This window comes from Cryptomeria japonica, chromosome 5, assembly GCF_030272615.1.
Source record: "Cryptomeria japonica chromosome 5, Sugi_1.0, whole genome shotgun sequence".
Lineage (NCBI taxonomy): Eukaryota > Viridiplantae > Streptophyta > Pinopsida > Cupressales > Cupressaceae > Cryptomeria > Cryptomeria japonica.
The window spans coordinates 295,262,560-295,284,617 of NC_081409.1; the positions used below are offsets into that span (position 1 = coordinate 295,262,560).

The 22,058-nt window shown below is 36.1% G+C and overlaps 1 protein-coding gene across 8 annotated transcripts in view; it reads left to right on the forward strand.

Moving 5' to 3' along the window:
- Positions 1-624: 624 nt before the first annotated feature.
- LOC131045783 (vacuolar protein-sorting-associated protein 37 homolog 2) overlaps positions 625-22,058 on the forward strand; it is a 98,514-nt gene continuing 77,080 nt past the window's right edge. Inside the window, exons 1-3 of one of the 8 annotated variants that reach the window (XM_057979384.2) lie at positions 625-1,242; positions 1,434-1,483; positions 4,689-4,934. In XM_057979384.2, the coding sequence (XP_057835367.1) occupies positions 1,467-1,483; positions 4,689-4,934 (263 nt within the window). In that variant the 5' untranslated portion in view covers positions 625-1,242; positions 1,434-1,466. The remainder of the gene's footprint in view (positions 1,243-1,433; positions 1,484-4,688; positions 4,935-22,058) is intronic. The other 7 variants (XM_057979385.2, XM_057979386.2, XM_057979392.2 and 4 more) reach the window with 7 other exon arrangements.

Below are 22,058 nucleotides of genomic sequence, written 5' to 3' on the forward strand. Positions count from 1 at the left end.
TTAGTCTTTCAATGCAACACTTCAACATTCAAATTTGAGTATTTCATGCTTCAGGCAACTTAGGATTAGGTTGGCTTTGGACAAACATTTAAGTTTGATTTTAGAAAATGGAAGTGAAGGTCACATTAAAGGTCTTGGAACAAGTTCAAGATTGCACGACCAAACTTGAATTGGAATTAGAAATAAGAAGATTTAAGATGAAATCTATGAATACTTGAAAATTAAATACCAACTCTTACTTAAAAATAAACAAATTAAATACTAAACTATTTTAACTAAAAAAAATTAAATTTCTCAATTAATAAGAATATAACATCGAACTTTGTGTGCGATGTTCAAATGAAGTTTATTAATCTACACATTTATATGAAGACTCCTTTGACCTCGTCTAATAGAAAAGATCATCTAAATAAAATATCTCGCCCTACCATTTTTTTTTAAGGCTTCCACTATTTCAGGGAGGAAGTTGTCACGAGCTTCTAGGAATAATCGAAATTATACCAAAGTAGACCAATGAAACAAAAAATTGAGTGTACTCAATCAAGATAACAGTGAGCCCACTTTTTTTTCAATTGTGGGCAAATGCTACTTCCAAAACTACAAGATTATGAAGGCTAAATTGCATTATCAAAGCTTTATAAGAGGCTAAAAATCTTTCAACCGGTTTCACTAGAAAACAACATCCGATCGTTTGGGAATCCATTTTAAAAGTAGAGAGAGAGGACAAGGACCATAATCCAAGAACTCTCAATTAACAATGTCTCATCACCCATCCTTCTCAGAAAAAACTCCCTAATATTCCTTGATCAAAACTTCAATCGAATTCTTAGGAATATATGCTTCTTGGCGGAATTACAAGCAAAACAAATAATAGTTTAAGAAACAATCGGAACAAGAAATTATATGATTTTCTATCCTAGAGACAGATTGTCCTTGTCAGAGAACCCTCAAAAGGCCAAACGAGTTGTCATAGTATCGAATCGGGGTTTTCTTAGCAAAAGAGTGAAGAAAAATTCAATGTGGGTCTGTACCAAGCGATCATTTTGACAGAAAGAAAAGTGGCTGAAACAGATGTATCAGAAATCTTTAGATTTAACATGGAATTGTTTCGAACGATGTGAGATTGTGTCGTAACTAGCGAAATTCAATATGGGTTTGTCAAAGAACAAGCAAATTCTACGTGGCATACACCATAAAGTACCAGTAAAATGTAATTCCACTTAGTTAAGGAAGAAATCTAAGGTGTGTGCTGAACAATTTATAACCTTTAGACCTTTTTCTCTTTATAGTATTTCAATTTTTTATTTAATTTGGGTATAAGAATGTTGATTTTATATTTCATGGCTATATGTGTTTGATGTGTCTTGTTTGAGCATAGAAGGATCCAAAGGCTTGTTTGATTTTGATTTGTATATTTGTTATCTCTGCAACAGCTTGCTCTACAGAATCAGAAGTCCTTGGCCAAGATGCACAGACCTATTCTGTATGTGTATCTTTCCCTTTCCCTTATATAGTTCATGAGTTTTACATACGTGTACATGTTTTATGCAGATGTTTATCAATAAATTGGAATTAGCAGTTTTGTTCTTCACTACCTTATATATACCCAGTAATCACCCACATCAAATTTTTCATATGAGTACATGCATCATGCATACACCGAAGTTATTATGAATGTTGAAACATCTGATCCTGCAGGGAGATTAGTTTATATGATGTAATTTGTAGTTTTCAGGTTCTGTATGTGTTATTTTTCCTTCTTGGCCTTATTTCAATTTTTAATAAATTGCATATAGACACGACTGATGCTGGAAGTTCATCATTAATATGCGATTGGGGTTTTTATATAATATACACACTTCTAATAATTACCCACATGAAAATTATTCAATGAACTTTTGTATCTCTTCTACCCTGGTATGAGCATTAATATTGAATTCTTTCATCTTACATGGCAAAATTGTTTGTTGGAACTTTAAGATATCGAATTCTAAATTTTTTCTTTTACCCTTCCATGCTCTCTTTCAACCATCAATTTTATACACGTAGACATGACTTGAGCAGGAAGCTAATCATTATTGTGTGATCAGCAGTATCAAGTGTTCTTACACACAGAGACAATTATATAAAGACTTCTTGTGAACACCCACATAAAAAATATTATATGAATGTATTATTTCTCCCCTGAAATTGTAATGAATGCTAAAATCTATGGTCTTGCATAACAAAACAGTACATTTAATGGAATTTGTAATTTTTTTCGCTTTTCCCTTTTCTGCCCTCTTTCTGTCATCGCGCTTTCATACTTGACATGACCAGTGCAGGAATTTCGTTTTTGAGATTGTGATTAATAATTTTGAAGTTTGTCAAATCAAAACGCATAGAAAATCATATTTCCATATTAATCGCCCACATTGATTTTTTTTATACACTCTTGTATAATTTCTCTATTGAAGTGATTGCATATGTCGAAATCAATGATCCTGGATGGACTTTATAGTTTTTAAGTTCTGTATGTCTTTTATAATTTTTTCCTTTTCTTCCTTCTTTTAGTCACCAATTCTATACTTTGGGCTTTATTATGTCACATACGTACTTCTTGCAATTGCCCAATGAAGAATATTCAATAAACTTTGTTTTTTATCTATATTGAAATGACCACATTTCTGAAATCCCTGACTGCATGGGAAAACAGTTTATATGATAGAATTTGTATTTTTCAAGTTCTGTATATGTTTTTCCTCTTTATCTGTACTTCTACAGTCAATTTCACACATTTGAATGACTGGTGCAGGAAGTTCATCATTGATCTGTGATTTGTAATTTTGTTCTTTGTTGCATGCAAATAAAAATCAGAGACAGTTCTAGTTATTACCTACATGAAAATAATTATATATTATAAACTGTTGTAGTATACCTCCAATGAAGTGATCCTGAATGTTGTAATCATTGATCCTGCATGGCAACATAGTATATAAATGGAATATATGGTTTTCAAGTTATATGTGATTTTTCTTCCCCGTCCTTCCCTTTTCACAGCCATTAATTTGAGAAATGGGGGCAAGGATTTGTCAGCGAGTTTATGATTAATATTTGATTTGTGATTTTGTGCTCTGATACATATGAAGAAAAACACTTCTAGCAACAAGCTACATGAAAGATATTCTTTAAACTCTTAGGTTGTCTTTATTCATGAATGTCTAAATCACTCATCCTGGATGGTGAAATGCTAATTGCATTAGTAGTTTTCAAGATAAATCTATTTAGATGGGATGGGAAGGCTGCAGGATTTAGTAATTATTGCTAAATTGGACATCTTATGCATGTTTTGGTAGGTTTGATATGTATTTCTTTGATTGTAGGGTATTCCTGAAAAGCCACCCTTTTTTCAGAAGGTTGAGTTCTTATCTCTTATAACCATAGTCAAACCTATTTTATGCTTGCAATTCTTTATTCATGTCCTATGTCAATCAGTGGCTCTGCACTTCTTATTGATTCTTTCCTTGAGTACTTATGCCATAAATTTAAGTATATAGCATTTTGATATGGTCTTTATTCATAGTCTATATGTATGCTTGTTCTGCATTTTTCTTGTTTCTTTCTGTGTGTTCTTTTGACATAAATTTATCTTGCATCCACATAGGGTTGATGTTTACTATAGCATATTTTATTTGTGAGTTGAAGAATAAAAAGACCTTTTCCATAGATGTCAATTTCACCAATATTTTATTCTAAGTATAAATGTGTTTGTGACAGATTCTTATGAATCACGCTTTATCAAACTATTAAGCTTTCATGTCCATTGTTAGATAAATTGTTCAGGGAAACATTGTGTCAGGGTTGTTCCCCTAAGTAAAACTCACATCTTGCATGACCAATAATTTTAGGTATATAAATGAACTCTGGTAATTTTTGCCAATTAGTCTCCTACTTTATTCTCGATATATCTCTTCCCTTGGTACCTTAGTTTATTTATTTTTCTCTTAAAGTGATAATTGATTAGGAGATGCTACAAATCCACACAGGGATTTGGAAGTCATATAAGAAGCTGCTTATTTTTAGTTGAATGGATTATTATTCATTAAGGGTACTGGATTATAGTTCCTTTGAGTTAAATTCTCATTTTGTTTCTTTCTTCAAAGAGTTTCTGTAATTAGAATATCAGTTAAGATTTTTCTTACTTCCCTGAAATCTTGTAGTTTATTCACATGATATGGAAAATTGCTTCAGCACATTCTGCATTTCATAGATTTCCTTGTGTGTTGAACATGCTCTGTAATTTTCTGGGATGATCTCAGAGGCATTGCTTGCTACCTGCATTATGCCTCCAGTATTTGTGATTCCTTTTTTAGAGTGGATGAATTTGTAAATCAGTTTATCAGATTGAGATTTTGTACATGGTTGAATGCAATTCTTAATGAAAAAGTATTTTCGTTTTGCATTTCAAAAAGACATATTTTGTAAAAGTTCTTTGCTGTTCCTCTGGAATGGAATGAGAGTAAGGAGACACAAATGCAGATAACTACTTTTTCTAAGCTATGAAAAACCTGTTGGGTTTGCATTTAAGGCATTAGATGATGAATATCTTGTGTTTATGAGTTTTTAAGTTTTGGTAATGTTTATGCACATAATTAAATTTTTCATTAAGATTGGATTCTGAGGGATCAACGTTATTTTAAAAATGATAGCAGAGGTGGACAACAGCAGGCTCAGCCCATGCCTTTTGCAGCACCAACATGGTATCAGCCGCCAACAGTGACTCCTTCAATCAATTCAACATATCCTTTAGCTTCATCAGGAATGGGTCCACCATCAGACTTAAGTATGAGTTCGAGATTGACTTCAGTTGCAAATCAGATTTCCAATTCTAGGCCGTTTTCTCCTGCTCCAAATGCTCAATTTTCTGATATGCTTCCTGCTCTGCAAGAGAAAAGGTGCACTTATCTTCACTTTTTAAAAACAATTCTATAAGTTTTTTCCTCGAAAAGCTGTAAGTAGAAAGCTAGCAGAACTTATACTTTGATATGTTATGCATATTAACATTGATTTTTCTTGGGCTCAGTTCTTTTGAAAATGCAAATGATTTATTAATCATTGCTTGATGTAGACTATAGTCTTTTAGCCTAGAATGTGCTGAATCCTGAAATTAAACCAGGCATAATAACCATACAATAATGCAGTTACAATGGATGTTTGAGTTGATAACCAATTTTCAAGAGTAGCAGAGTTGATTAATTATTTTAAAGCAATTACTGATAGAACAAAGAAATTACTGAATCTACTTGGACTACTTTAATGAATTATGATTAGGATCTTTTCTCCTGGGGTAAAATTTCTCGTCTAGTGTTCTCAAGGCTTCTAAATGGAAACTAATGTCAGAATGAGAGTAGGTACTTGACTTGTGAAAATAAGGTTCACCTTATAGTCCTGGATATTGCCAGTGCAGGCTGCCAAGGAAGCTGTATATTGAAATGGATAATAAAAAAACACGAGGAGGAGGAACTCAAAACTATGTTCCAAATTAAATTCTAGGCTAGCATTTTCCATCCTAAATAATTAAGGAAGCATCATATTTAGATCTCTGTTTGTGTTTGGTGAATATTAACAGATTGCAGCTAAGTTCATATACACAGGGTAATTTGATTCTAGAGAATTCAGCTTCTGTCAATCTTTCTTTGTAGTAATGTTCTTTCTCACAGTAATAAATTAGTGTAATGATAATCAATCAGTTAAAGCAATTTTTTGCTGTACGTTGAGTAAACTCTTCACCACTTGAATTTTTTTGACATGTTTGAATTCTATCCAGCATACCATTAAAGACTCTGATTCTAGTGCTGACAAGAGTTGAATCATGATACCTCTCATAAGGATTACCTTATGTACTTGCAGGGTTTGAGAGAACCCTCTTTGTACCCATATGGGTCCAAGGCTGGGTCCAGGATGGCATTTCCTCCAAACCCCTACTATGCTGCCTCTTGATCCTGCTGGGGGCATTGCCCGTAGATTGTCATGAGGGGTGCCGTCTTTCAACCCTATTGGGGTGTCCACTCCTAGACCCCCACTAGTTATTGGGATCTCTTGTCACATAAGAAACTTGATTACAATGAGGGGCTGACAAGGAATTTGCATCTAACTTTTGAGTGGGTTGACTTAGACATTATTGTTGCACAACTTGCCAAAAATCTCTTTAGATGAGACAACTTCTACATATGACATGGCTAGTGGAAGTCGCATTGTAACTCATTGTAGTTAAAATTAAATTGAACTGAATGTTGACTTTCATGCTCTTAATGAAGAGAAATATGAAGATTATTGAATATTGCTTGTAATTTTCATTGTGTATTGACATTTGACAAGTCACTAAATTATGAATTTGAGTCTTTTCTTTTTTTGTAAGATACGAGCTATTTAAATATTTTGTTAATTGGCAATTATGAGTAACTGTTTGTTGATGTGTTTTTACTTTTTTGTGCACTATGCAACACAAAATAAAATACTAAGTATTCTATCCTCTCTTGAACAAAATCCTTCCAAGTGCTAAACCTGTGTGATCAAATGGGGTGACTCCAAGGTTCCAAATGTCAGGTCTTGATGTGCTCTTGGATAGATTCAGTGTTATGATGTGATTTTGCTGGAATCACAAGGTGGACTTATGTTAAATTTTGAATGCTTGAATGTCGTTGGAATGTAGAAATTTTACGTAACTTAATTGAAAAAAAGAAAAAAGGATAGGGTTTAGGAAGCTACTCTAATCCTAGGAATGTAAGAACAATGGACAATCTTTGGTGAAAGTCAACTAGACTTTGCTTTGCCATGCAAAGCAACAACTCCACAAAGTTTAGTGCAATCTCCTAAGGTAAGTGTATGATGTTCAAATCACTACCATGGGCATAGACATATCAATGGGCAAGTAGTAATTGAAGTTAAGCTTATAAAGAGTTCAGTTGACCATGCAAGATATTCCACAATCAATGAAATACTAGTAGTATGAACATAGGAATTCCACCATCAATCATTCACAAAGTTCTTCCATCCATCTAATCAACATGAAAATAAATGAGAAGTAGAGACCATGCAAATTGTTGAATCAACATATGAAGTTCACCATATCTTCAATGAAATTAACATGCTTCTTGCACAATGTCTTGACAACAATCTCTTTTTCTCATGCTCTACTCTAGCTATATCCTACTTTTCTACTATCAAGCATTCACTATTGCTGAACTATTGAACTTTACAAATGAAGAAGTGGAACCTTATATAATGCTCTCATTACAATTGAGTGGCTTGGATTGACTCATAATCAATGGTCAAGATTACAAGATAGAAATCCTAAGTAGGGTTTGTTACACCCATTACAAAGCATTTAATGCTTGATCAATGGCAAAATTACATTTCATAAGACACATGTCCTTCGTTGAATTATTCACTAATGAATGATGATGGTAGGTACATCAAAGTTTGTTCCCTCATGTGTTAGTTATCTGCCTTGTTGGATGAGTTGGGTGCATTGAATTTGTATGTCGTGCCTTGAAATGGTGTGATTGGATTTGTGAGGACGGGGCGCCACCTCAGCTTGCTTGATCTTTGTAACTCCTCGCAGAGGTAGGTGATGGAGGCATATCCCTTGATACTCAGCATTTCCAAGCTCAATCAACGAATGAGATGATGGTGGGAGATTTCCCAAATTGCATCATCCTTGGGGATCAATCTTCTCACTTTGATTAACTCTTCTGGAACTATCTTCCGCTTTGATTACATTTGCATTTTCTTCTTCCTCATGCATCGGAAATCTCTCGATGTACTGGCATTAATTCTTGGATTTCCGGAGGAAATTCAAAATAGTTAAAAATTTTCTTCCCTTAGCACATGCACTCTCATGCTTGCTCTTGCAAATCTTGTGATTCCTTGAACTTGGAACACTTCTATGTGATGAAATCTCTCTCTTCATAAAGCAAGCTGACATCTTCACATTGCATATACCTCCTTAGCTTGAGGTTTAGTGTTGAAAAAGCTAATTATATGTGTAACTTCCTTTGATGCTACATGCCATACTTGCTTTACAGTCTTTCTTTGTGATGGAAGTCATCCTATCCATTGCCTTGCATGAGCTTTGAGACTTGTAGTGTTGCAATATCTTGGACCCTCCTTCATATGCTGAAGTCTCAAATGGTATGATCTTGATGTTGTTTGTGAGCTGATGAGTCTTCATCTTGGAGCTGATTCCTTGCATGTCCTCATCCTCTTCAAGTGGTGAAGTTCATTCTTCCTTGCGTCCAGAACCTGAAAAGAAAACAAACCTTGATCAAAATGTAGAAGAAAACAATATCAATCTTAAAATCTGAAATGGATTCCCTTTACTTGGCCTCTGATTTCACATTTCAAAGTCTGATTTTGTGCCTCAGGCCTGATTGATGTCCAAGACCTCACTTTTATGTCTGATTTCTCACTGTTTCTGATTCTATGCAGGGTCGGGCTTTTAGGGGGTCAAAGGAAGGTCGGGCTTTTGACTAGGCAAAGGAAGTTCGGGCTTTTGAGGGGTCAATGACAGTCATCAAAAGTGATCGGAGATTTAGAGGTGCATTGACAGTGGCAGGTTGGGGTTTTCATAGGGCATTGACAGTGATCTCTTCCTTCCTTTCTCCTTTGCATTCCCTTCAACATTTGATCACTTGCATGATGTGCTTGATCTTCGAAATCATTCATTTCCTAACAGCATGAAAGAACATTTAAGTGTTCACTGGAAGTCTCCAAAGAAGTTCGGGGTTTTCATTAGGCAAAGGAAGTGCTCATGAGGTAGGTTGGGGATTTAGGAGGGCAAAGGAAATGCTCATGAGGTAGGTTGGGGATTTAGGAGGGCAAAGGAAGTGCTCATGAGGTAGGTTGGGGATTTAGGAGGGAAAACGAGATGCTTATAAGGTGTCAGCCTCTCTATCTCAATTAACTGGTTCAAGGCATTCCCATTAATTGCAGGAAGATTTGACTTATCCCAATCATCACTATCTCCTCACTCAAAGTTCATCATGCTGAATATAAAGATCTCATCACCTTGATCGGGCTTTTAGGGGGTCAATGACAATGATCCTAAGCCTGATCGGGATTTCAAGGGGTCAAAGGAAGTGAGTGAGAGCTGGTTAGACTTTCAAGGGGGCAATGTAAGTGAGTGAGAGCTGGTCGGACTTTCAAGGGGGCAATGACAATGACCCTAAGCCTGATCAGGCTTTCAAGGGGTCAAAGGAAGTGACATCAAATGTTCAATTTCGCTCCTTCAGTTGCCATGTTTTAAGCCAATTCATGATTGTTTAGGCCTTAACCAATCTTCCTTTCAAGCATTCCAATCCCCTTTGACAATTCTTCTTAATCAAACTCAGCACTTCATCTCTGATTTTGCAAGCCAATGATGATGATCAAATGGAATGATCATCATAAAATCGTTCATTTCCTAAGCCTTGAGAACTAACTGACCTCAATTCATCCTAAAGAGATAGACATAACTTGATCCCTTCCTGGCCACCTAAGAAACTACACTTCCTCAAGCAAAAGGTTAATAGCAAAAGACTAAAACTACCAAAAGACTAAGCTAAGACAAAAGGGGGGGTCCCCATTTGCAATGGGGCGATGTGTGAAAACATCACAACACTATTTTATAATCTTAATACAAGTTTCAAGGATTCTTATAGTATATGCCCAAAATTATAATGATTGGGTGTTGGGGATGGGGAGAAGAGTCACCCACCAATGAGAAAAGAATCTCCTTCAAGAATGTAGATCATTACAATTAATCAATATGTATTCAACTATTATGGATGTATGATCAATGAATAAGCTAAGGATACATGCAAACTTGAACATGGATGCAAACTTGAACATGGACCATAATGAATTAATCATCGTTTTTCTTTTTAAAAAATTGAAAATGCTTCATAAACATATATATTAGTCAAAAAAATATAGATAGAGTACATATGAAATTGATTTTGATTTTCCTGTAGTAGAGAAAATCATTGGAGTTTTGGTTTATGATTGATGATTCCATATTCATGTTTGAATGTCAAGTTCAACTTGCAAATGCTAGTTTGTTCTTCTTAATAGAATGGATAATGCTCTAAGTGGACTGATTCTCTTTAGCTCCATCTCCATGCTCTGTACACCATTAGATGGGTTCATTATTGGCTTAAGATAGTCTATTACCTCTTTGCCCCTAAATATTTATATTTAAATAATTTATTGATTTCAAAAAACAAACTTCCACCGGAATATGTTCACCTCTTTTGAAGAATATGTTTTTGAGAAGGCTTTTTTAATTCGGTATTATAATTTTGGACTATCTATATATGGTTCTTTTAGAACCTTTTTGATACACCGTTTTAAAGGGTTTCATCTTATCCCTCTTTCTTTTGTATAATGGCTTGCATTTGCTGGATGTATTGAAAAATAGATCCTTGTGTTGGATAAAAGACTAATTTTACCATATATTTCTCCAATGCATTGGGAATCGAAATCTGCTTTTTGATTGCCTCAACCTTTAAATTGATTTTGATTTTCCTGTAGTAGAGAAAATCATTGGAGTTTTGGTTTATGATTGATGATTCCATATTCATGTTTGAATGTCAAGTTCAACTTGCAAATGCTAGTTTGTTCTTCTTAATAGAATGGATAATGCTCTAAGTGAACTGATTCTCTTTAGCTCCATATCCATGCTCTGTCCACCATTAGATGGGTTCATTATTGGCTTAAGATAGTCTATTACCTCTTTGCCCCTAAATATTTATATTTAAATAATTTATTGATTTCAAAAAATGCACAAACTTCCACCAGAATATGTTCACCTCTTTTGAAGAATACATTTTTGAGAAGGCTTTTTTGATTCCGTATTATAATTTTGGACTATCTATATATGGTTCTTTTAGAACCTTTTTGATACACCGTTTTAAAGGGTTTCATCTTATCCCTCTTTCTTTTGTATAATGGCTTGCATTTGCTGGATGTATTGAAAAATAGATCCTTGTGTTGGATAAAAGACTAATTTTACCATATACTTCTCCAATGCATTGGGAATCGAAATCTGCTTTTTGATTGCCTCAACCTTTAGCATACTTGCATTTTCAACTGAGATGATGTGAGTCACCATCTTCCCCTTATCTATCTTTTACTCTACCACTTATTCCAATTGGTGCTAGTGACAATGAACTTCAAGGCCTTATTTACCTCAGTTATGAACTCTATATGAATGAATATAAAACTTCTCTTTGGTTATGCTCAAATGGAATGTACACGTTGTAATAAATGTAAGGAATACGAGACTATTAAATCAGAAAATAAGTTTTTATGAATTAAATGTTTTCTTTTTGGTTTGAGCAATGAGGGTTTTTGTATGGATCCCACAGACTTGGGGACACAAACAGGGGCCAGTTGCATGAATTTGGTTTTTATACCCTGCCCATGTTCTTTTTAGCCCACAACATCAGAGGTTATGAGAGTTTATGACTAGCTACGCCTTGAGCAATTTGAGCCCAGGTTTTCATAATGGTAATGCTAAGCCCCACCCAATGGAAATATTAGTAGTATTACTCTAATACTGCCATTACATTGAAAGTAGAATTTAGAGGCAGTACTTACCCTGAAAATTCATGCATGCACATTCAATGCGAGAATGGCAGGTAAAGTTTTTTGTGCATGAAGGAATGACTAGAGTTTAAACTGAGGTGCTCATCAGCTCTTCATTTAGGGCTATTCTAGTATTGTTATTTCTTTTTTCAATAACCATGATGATATCAAGTAAACTGCCTTTTAATAATATTAATAGGGAAAATAATTCATCTCTGACATTGAATACCTTGTAGTAGGCTGGAGCCACAAGTTGATTGTTGCAATGAAAGAATGGTAAGAACATAGTGACCTCAAGAGGTGGGAGTATGGGTATTGTTGATGTGTTTTTCATGCACATGCAAACACAAAATAAAATACCCAAAAGTATCTTATCCTCTCTTGAACAAAGTTACTCAAATGTTGAAGATTGGCCTAAGGATCACTTGAGACCATAGTTGAACTACTTGCGACTCGGCTCGACTCGCCAAGCCCTTGGGAAAAAAACTTGGGGAAAACTCGAGAAAAACTTGGAAAAACTCAGCGAAAAACTCGGCAACTTAAAAACACATTTAAACTTAATAAAAAAATGCATTTTTTTTGCAAAATTTAATGAGAAGATGCATCCAATGAGTCAATAAATGATAACACAAAAGAAACAAGCTGATTCTAGATATATTTAAATGCAAATTGTCTACAAAATTGCATCCTCATGCGGAATGCTGATGGCTGGAAGCCTGGAAGCAAAATAGTAAATTACTAAATAGTTTTTGTAAAAACAAAAGTAAATACATCATTACAAATTACAATTACAACTTCCTCTTCCCAGCTCTAGCAAAAACTTGGGGAGAGGTAGAACTAGAGGGTCTAGACTGTCTAGTCGTATAAGTCTGTTGTGGGATTGGCGTGACTGTGCCTCCTCGCTCGGTATGGCTGATTCAGACTCATCCTCCATCCTGGATGAAGCTATGTCTCCACCTGCTTTTGACACTGGCAACTCATCTTCATCCTCATCCTCATCCTCATCCTCATCCTTCTCAATGTCATCCAGCTTGAAACCAAATCCACCCCCCTCCTCCATAGCCTGCCTCTCCAAATAAGTGATGTCAGTGTCGGAAAACAATGGAGGCTGCTTCTGTGATGTCCAATCACTGTAAGGATCTATATCATTCAAGTTAATTGGACCACCTTCTAGTTCCTCTACCTTCCTTACGCGCAATCGAAGATTATATTGCATGTAGACAAGGTCATTGAGCCGTTTTTGCGCTAACTTGTTCCTCTTCTTCGTGTGGATTGCTTCTAACAAGCTCCAATTGCGCTCACAATTGGATGAACTGCAAGGCTGACATAAGACTGTGAGGGCAAATTTTTTGAGATGTGGGGTGTTTCCACCCCAATTTTGCCACCAAGCATCTGCAAAATAAATAAAATGGAAAAATTAGAAAGCAAAGAGAAAAGAGAAAACATAATTTATCAATCATTTTAGTCTTTAGATCCTAAAATCCAAATGGCAAATGTTATACCTGGGGTTTGAGTGGTTCTTCCTCTCCTAGCCAGCTCTGAAGAGAATAGCTTACCCCTTCCTCCCTCATAATTTTGGAGCTCACTCACAATGAGGTCTCTCTCCTCAACATTAGGTACCATCCTCTCAATGCATGTACTGAGGCCCTCCATGACTTCTCCATTTGAATCTGAGTAAGAACCCCCGAACCTAAAACGAGGGTTGGGGAAGTACCCTGCTGCATGAATGGGTTGGTGGAGCTGATTGTTCCACCTCCTATCAACAATTTCCCAAATGGGATCAAATTTGAGCCTATCCCCCTTGTAGTAATTTTTGATAGACTCCTTGGCCCTATCCATGGCCTCATAAAGATATCCCATTGGGGTTTTATCCCCATCCACCAAGCGAAGAACTCAAACCAAGGGCTCTGACACTTACAATTGAAAAATACAAATTACAAAAAGACTAAAATTTAAATAACGAAGTTACAAATTAGTAATGAGAGACTTGAATCAAGAATAACTAAAATTTAAAAATTAAAGTTTTGAAGTAACAACCTTCACAATCTCTGCAGCCCTTTGTGCAAATTGGCTATCGAAGACTATGCATGTGACAACCTCTCTTTCAGGCTTCTTTGAATAAGGTGATTTAAGCCATTCTCCACTCACAAACATTTGTTTCAAAGAAGTCAATGAAGCAAGAAGGCTTTGCAACGTCAAGAAAATCGTTGCAAACCTTGTGACACCAGCTCTCACCAAATCTTTCCCTTGGGTGTGCTATCTCATCAAATTTAGGACCCAAGGGTGATTGTAAATATATTTGGTGATCCTCCTTGCATCTTCCACAATTGGAGTCACCCACTCAAGTTTTCCTATGTCCTCCAAAAGAAGGTCAAGAACATGTGCTGCACAAGGTGTCCAAAAAAGAGTGGGGTGCCTCTCTTGGAGGATTCTTCCTGCAAAAGAAGAATTTATTCTTAAGAAATATGCAACCAAGTAAAACAAAGCCACAACAAATGAAAATATTGCTAATGCCTAAAGATGATAACTCAAAAGGATTCTACCTGCTAACACATATGCTGTTGCATTATCTATGATGATTTGCACCACATTCTCTACCCCCACCTCCATGACGACATGCTCCAACATTCCAGCCAATGTTTCTGCATTTTTCACCTTGTTGGAGGCATCAACAGATTTCAAGAACACTACATTGTCCTTGCAAGCGACCAAAAAATTGATGATGGTGCGCTTCTTGCCATCTGTCCACCCATCAGAAAGAATGGTGCAGCCATAATTTGCCCATGCAATTTTTTGATCCTCCATCACTTCTCTTGCCCTAGCAACTGCATTTGTGAGTAACCTGTAAGTGCAAAGTGAAATTAGGTCTTAGTACACAATTTTGATTTAATAAACAAGAAATCTAAAAAATAATTAAAAATGAAATCAAGTGGACTATGTAGTAATTTACTAACCTCCCACTCAAATCTCTGCGAGAAGGGGCTTTGTACCCCTTTCCTGAAACTGTCATAGCAGTCACCAAATTCAGCCAATAAGCATTCTCCGCCACATTGATTGCAATGTTGTTGAAGTACCAAAAATCAGCTACTGCAATGTCAGTTTTCTCATGTACCTTCTTATTCCATCTAGTGGCCTCTAATGATGGTTGTGCTCCAGGTGTGTTCTTGGGCACAAAATAATCACCTATCGACCCTAATCGTTGTGATGGAAGTGGAATAGTGCCAGGTACTCTACTAGAGGAAGCAGAAGCAATGGGCGAGGTGATGGTGGGTTTGTGGATATGTGGGCCATGCCGAGAGCCCACTATGCCCTCAAGTGCTTCTTGTTCCTCTTCAAGGTCAACAGAAACACCTTGAGATTCAACTATGGCTGATCTCATGGCTAGCTTTGCCCTCTCCCTTTGCAATTTCTTCTCTTCCCCAGCTGCAAGTAGGGCATTCATTTGTCTTTTTATTTCTTCATTGGTCCCAGGGCATGCTCTAGCATCATGCCTATCTATTCCTGCAAGGTGGTATTTGAGGCGGTTGATGCCTCCATGAAGTATTCTCTCACACTTTATGCATATAGACCCAAGATCGGGTCCCTCATAGGCATACCTCCATGCCCCATCTCTAGCACCTCTAGGACGGGTGCCTATATATCCAGATGGGCATGGATCTAGTGGCCATTGCTCCCTTGCCATGATTAATGCCTACTTAACCTACACATACAAAGTGAAAAAAAAAATTAACATTTTAGTTAAACAATTTAGCACTAAGCAATACATTAGTTTAAATAAATTTAGACATCATTTGAAGTTTTTTTTAAAAAAAAAGTAGGGTTTGAATTTTTTTTTGAAAATTAGATTCTTCAAAAAAATTGTGAAAAATCAACAAAACTTGTCAAATCTAGTGTTAAATCTTGTGCAAATAACTTAGAAATGATTTAGACTACCTAGGAATCATTTCTAATCAATCTAAATGCAACAAAAAATAAACAAATTGTTTTAAAAAAGCGTAGAAAAAAAATAAAAAACTTACCTGGGAATCTGATTTTCCCTTCAAATCCCCTTCAAATCCACTTGGAATCACTCAAAAATCACTCCAAATCACACCTTGCAAGTCCTTCCAAGTGAACTTTCCCCTTCTCAGCCCAAAACCCAATCGAAAAACAAAAAAAAAATGCCGTTTTTGCCGTTTTAGGCTGATATGGAAACGCGGGCGAGTTTTTGCGTCGCCGAGTTTTTGGCAAAAACTCGCCAAAAACACGGTGAGTTTTCCTGGCGAGTAGAAGTTGTAACTACTCGCCAGGTCCAAAAACTCAGCAAGTTTTTGTCACTCGCCAAGTTTTCGGCGAGTATGTCATCTATGCTTGAGGCAACTCTAAGGTTCTTCAATGTCGGGTCACAATGTGTGGATAAGCTCGTTGGTTTGATGTGATTATGTTGGAATCACAACGGGACTTACCTTGAATTGTTGAATGCTCGAATTGCTGGAACTTAGATTCTAACTATCTGCTTGGAGAATAAAGAAAGAGCAGAAGGCATGGGGTTTAGGAAGTCTATTCTAATCCTAATAATGCAAGAGAAGAGTGAATGATTCGATGGAATTCTACTGGGCGAGGTCTCACCATCAAACAGAACAATTTGAAATCATTATCATCAAAAGTATCTTATCCTCTCTTGAACAAAGTTACTTGAATGCTTAAGATTCGCCTAAGGATCACTTGAGACAACTCCAAGGTTCTTCAATGTCGGGTCATGACGTGTGGATAAGCTCATTGGTTTGATGTGATTATGCTGGAATCACAAGGTGACTTACGTTGAATTGTTGAATGCTTGAACTCGAACTTAGATTCTAACTATCTACTTGGAGAATAAAGAAAGAGCAAAAGGCATGGGGATTAGGAAGTCTATTCTAATCCTAATAATGCAAGAGAAGAGTGAACGATTCGATGGAATCCTACTAGGCGAGATCTCACCATCAAACAAAACAATTTGAAACAAGCTTAGTGCAATCTTCTAAGGGATAATTCAAAGATGTTCAAATCATTAACACCAAACATTGATTACCATTCAAGTTAATGCATAAGCAATGGATGTATAACAATTTGAAGTTAAGCTCATATCATTCCAATTGACCACACAAGGTACACTTAAAATCAGCAAAAGGCTAGTGGTATGGACTAAACAGATTCCACACAAATACATTCAACAAATTCCTCCATTCAATCTAACCAACATGAAAGTAAATGAATTGAGAAGTAGAGACCATGCAACTTGTTGAAACAACACATTAATTCAACATAACTTCAATGAAATCATTTGTCCTTTACAACAAGGTTTTGGCAACAATCTTTGCCTTCTCCCAACCTAACTTCTACTCTAATTGCTATGTACTATTCACTATTCTATTCCTTCTATTCTATTACTATTATCCGTCTATCAACCTTTACAAATGAAGAGCTTGAGCTTTATATAGAGAGCTCATTACAACGAATGGCTAGGATCAAACCCTATCAATGGCTAGGATTTTACAATGAAACCCTACTTAGGGTTTGTTACAACAAACTCTATTCTGGCCAATGAAATAGTTATTGCTTTGACACATGTTATCTCTAGAATATTTGACCAATAGACAATGGGGTTAGGTGCCTCGAAGTTTGTGCCTTCATATGATGAGATTGGTTCAGTGAATTTGGACATGTTGATGTGGAGCTCCTTTGATTGGTGAGTGGTGATTGGGACGATCACTAGGATGCCATTTCATCTTGCTTGTAGATTTGACTCACCATGAATGAATGAGTATTGAGCAATATGTCTTGATACTCAACATTATCCAACTTCAACGGTGATGATGATCTTACTTTTATTAACCCTTCAGAAACTATCCTCTTGAATGTATCAATCATGAATGTGCAAGGTGTGGATGTTGACTTCTTCTTAGTTTTGGATCTTGTTACTGCCTTGGAATGAACCCTTGATGTCATAGCTGCTTCTTCACTCCTTTGAAACTCCTATGTGATGTTGTAGTGAGGATTCTATGATTCTTTCATCTTCATCCTTGAATGTGGATATCATGTTCTGGTATAAGTGAGTGTTTCTTGTGTAGTCACCTCCTTGTGCTTGCCTATGAAATCCTCCTGAGGATATCTTCCTTGTATCTTGACCTTAGTCTTGAAATTTTCTCCTTGAGATGCTTGTTCCAATCTTCCTCTTCCAATATGGTTCTTTTGATTTCTTTCATCACCTCCTACACAACAAACAAATGAGCATCAAACACACATGATATATACCTTATATATAACCTCCTAATTTGACATGATTTCTGATTTTTATATGATTTGCAGGTTTAATAAGTGCATCTATAGAGAAGATCACTTCTAAGGATAGGCAATGGAAGTTGGAGCAATGGGAGTTGGAGCAAGTTCATCACCTCTTCATCAATTGATCTCTTGTACCTCGTTCATTCCTTGAGTTTTTTAGTCTCCTTGTGCAAAACCATCAAATTACCCTCAATTAGTTCGTTAGAAGTGAATTCGCTCTCATGAAGGAGCAACGACAGGTGATTTCGCTCCTAAGAAGGAGCAATGGAAGCACTTTTCGCTCTTAGAGGGGAGGAATTGAAGTTCTCTCAAATTTCGCCCTTCATCAACTCAAATTCGAAAAATCTCTCACGAAGACATTGAATCAACTTAAGGCAATGCTCTATAAGCAACTTCGCTTCTTACCTTGGGCAAATGAAGCAAAATTCGCTCCAACTAGGGAGCACTCAAAGTTGAAATTGCTCCAAAGAAGGAGCAATTGAAATGATCCCTCAAATCAAAGTCTTTCTCACTATCTTTCATTCATGACAACTGAAACACACTAAATCATATTTATTCAAGGCTTTAGAGACAAATTCGCTCCAAGGGAAGAGCAAATGAAGCAGATTTCGCTCCAAAGAAGGAGCACTTGAAGTTTTTCGCTCTGAACTTAGAGCACTTGAAGTGATCTTCAAACTTGAAATTGAACTCGCTTTTACTCACTTCCCTTCATTCAATGGGCTCAAACCTAAAGTCTTTTAACCATTGATTTATGAAAACATGTCAAACTAACCTCAAGAAAGGCTTTTAGGGGAATTTCGCTCTGAGACTTGAGCACATGAAGTAGAATTTGCTCCTACTGGGGAGCACTTGAAGTGGATTGAAATTTGACATTTAGCACTTTCTTGTTTACTTTCCTTCAATCCTTTCATTCAAGTTTTCAAACTAGGCTCAATGTGCATTCTAGGAACAATTTCGCTCTCAACTAAGGGCAAAATAAGTGAATTTAGCCCCAAGTAGGGAGCACTTGAAGTTTTTCGCCTTCAACTTTGAGCAATGGAAGTGACTAGAGAATGCATCTTTGAGTTTAACTTTATGCTTTAATTTATGCTTCCATACACCAAAGACCTCAAAACTCATCTTGAATGTGACTTCGCCTTCAGCCTAAGGCAATGGAAGTGAAATTTGCTCTGAGAAAGGGGCAATTGAAGTTTTTCGCTCCTAGAGAGGAGCAATGGAAGTGACCCTTACTAGCAATCTCTGTTTATTCTTTGGTTGAATTCATTATAAACTTCACTTCTTCTATGATCAAAATGTTGTTAAAGGCTTATAAACTCATTCATTTCTCTCAAATGTTGCTCAAGAAGTCCACATCGCTCCCAACATCGCTCCCAACAATGGGTAATGGAAGTAGATTTCGCTCCAACTAGGGAGCACTCAAAGTTGCCTACATATCTGACCTAATTCAAGGTTATTGATCCTGCATTGCATTCCTTGCTCACACAATGATTAGAGGTATCTTGAGCGACTTGGAGAGCTTGGAAAGGATTTCGCTCCTAATGAGGAGCAATAGAAGCAAAATTCGCTCCTACTAGGGAGCAATTGAAATTTTTATATACTTAGTCAAATTTTGCCTGTAGAAGTCATCTCTCATTGTAACATATATAAGTCACTCAGATGATAAAGGAAACACCTGTGTTGTTGATTAGACTTGATTAAGGGTTTCTCCATCAATGCCTCTTTCTCTTTATGCCCAATTTGACTTTACCTCTTCACCATCTTGCCATTGCAATCCTTGACCTTACGAGTTCACGACCACTTACTCATCTTATAACACTTCATTTCACACCTCACACAGGGCTATTCACCTGACTCCTAGCTTCTTGAGAAACTATACCTCTCCAATGCAAAGGCTAATAGCAAAGGACTCTAACACTACCCTAGAAAGCAGAAAAAAAGTGGGGGTCCCCATTTGAAATGAGGTGATGTGTGAATGCCTCACAACAAGTACCAGTATTAGTATGGGAACTGGGATGCTATTCAAAGAGGTTATGTTAGTAAATGTATAAGGATATGCCCATATTATATATAAATATAGTCACCAGAAATTGTTAGTATGGGGAAGGAGAAGCAGTCCATGTGCCTTTAATAGTGTTTCCTGGTACCTGTGGGTAAGAACCAGGTTAACTACTTTAATAACTACAATTTGAAAATGTAGGAAGAATGAAATATAGCAATAACCTAACGTAACCAGTGATATTGTAACACTTTGTCATGCCAAAAACAGTCAGGGTTTCTGTGTAACTCTATTTTACAATCATGCAGAAGGGCTGCATCTTTCTTCAAAGTCAATTGGGTCATTTCTTTCGAACAATATTAAAGTTGCTGTCTGGGTCTAGACTCTACCATTAAAATGTCCTTTGTCTTGTAGATTGCCGTAAAGCCTTGGATATGTCCAGCAGATCTAATTTTGGCACAATAGCAAAAGGGACTAAGAGCTCTTATATCAACCTCATCTTTGTGAATTAGTTAACTTTTTTAATGGTTGCTATGTAGGTTGCTTATGATATTCTCTCTTTCAGATTTGACTTTATTGTTTGAGGCTCCATCTTTCTTTGAAGCCAGTTGGGTCATTTCATGTCAACAATATTTAAGTTGCTGAATGGATATGTCCAGCAGATGTAATCTTGTTGTAATAGTAAGAGGGATTGAGAGTTCCTTGTTGTGAGCTAGTAACTTTTTCTTTATTGTTGCTATGTGGGTTGCTTATGATATCCTGTCTATCAGAGTAGTCATTATTGTCTGTGAGCTAGTTACTTCTACTTTATGGTCGCTATGTAGGTTGTTTATGCTATCCTCTCTATCAGAATTGTCTTTATTGTTTGAGTCTAACAAGTCTTTAGTACAACCATGAATGCTTAGACAAACATGCATTGCATTTGCGTGATTACCCAAAGGGAATGGGGTTAGGTTTCTCTTCCCTCATAAGATTTTTCCTATGGTAAATTATTGAAACAAAAGCTATCATTAAAAATCAGTCAAATTGAAAATGACGAGAACCATTATTGTGATCATTTCTTATCTTCTATTAATCTCCATCATTGTAAATATCCTGCATGTTTACTTGGCCCAGTTCACTTGGGTCTTCTTTGATTGCGAGTTATGCTAGGTGGATTCCACATGCTGAATTCTGGGCAGCCATGTGCTTAGCCTTATCCAAACAATTCTTAGCCTCATCCTTACAAATCTATTCAACCTATGCTTATGACAAGTGTACAACATCTACTTTTGGTAGCTATTCATGTGTGTTATTAACTGATATGTTGTTATTTTCTGCTATTCATTTCTAGCTATATCAAGAAGTTTATTTTGCATGGTCTTCATCACTTGTGCATGCAACATCAAATAAGTTCCCCATGCCAAGGGCAACATCTAGGTAGGAAACATTAACTTAAATCATCTTGTTAACTGCAATTTGACTTTCATGCATTTTTTTGTCATTTGTGGAAGTTGTTTTGTTGTTTTTGTCCTCTTAAATCATTCCATGCACTGACGTGTTCTTTTCCCCCGAATAATATGTTCCTCTGTTTTTAATTTGAATATCATCTATTGACCTCTATGTTGTGTCTAACTGTACTCTTTGATTCCTGTTGACCTATTTTTGATTGTCTGTGAAAAGTAATAGAATTTCTTTCTTTCTTTCTCATTCCTTTTTGTAAAAAAATTATTTCCACTTGCATTTCTGATCTTGTAATTGAAAATGTTGGTAAGAATCGATGTATGAAAGTTCTTCCTGGCCCTTGATGTAGAAAATACTGTTGCAAAAGTAGGAAAGGTTTGTGATCTCATCAAGACAAAATTACAGCAGAAATTAAAAATGCTGCTTAACATCGCATGTTAATGCACATGTAATCAATAGATTCAATACAAATTCATTTCTTTGTTCTAATGTTTTTTATTTCATTTCATTGGCAGTCTTTGATTTGTTCAATATTTCATGAATATTTAGCATTTTTTTATTGTCTCACAGTAAATATATATGTTCATTTCTTGGCATCATATAAGACCATAGAAATTTAAATGTCAGCTATAGCTGTGATAAAGATTGTCAGATTCTGTAGAAAAACAAAAGTTTAAAACCCTTTTACAGAGATATGCATTTTGGTGCC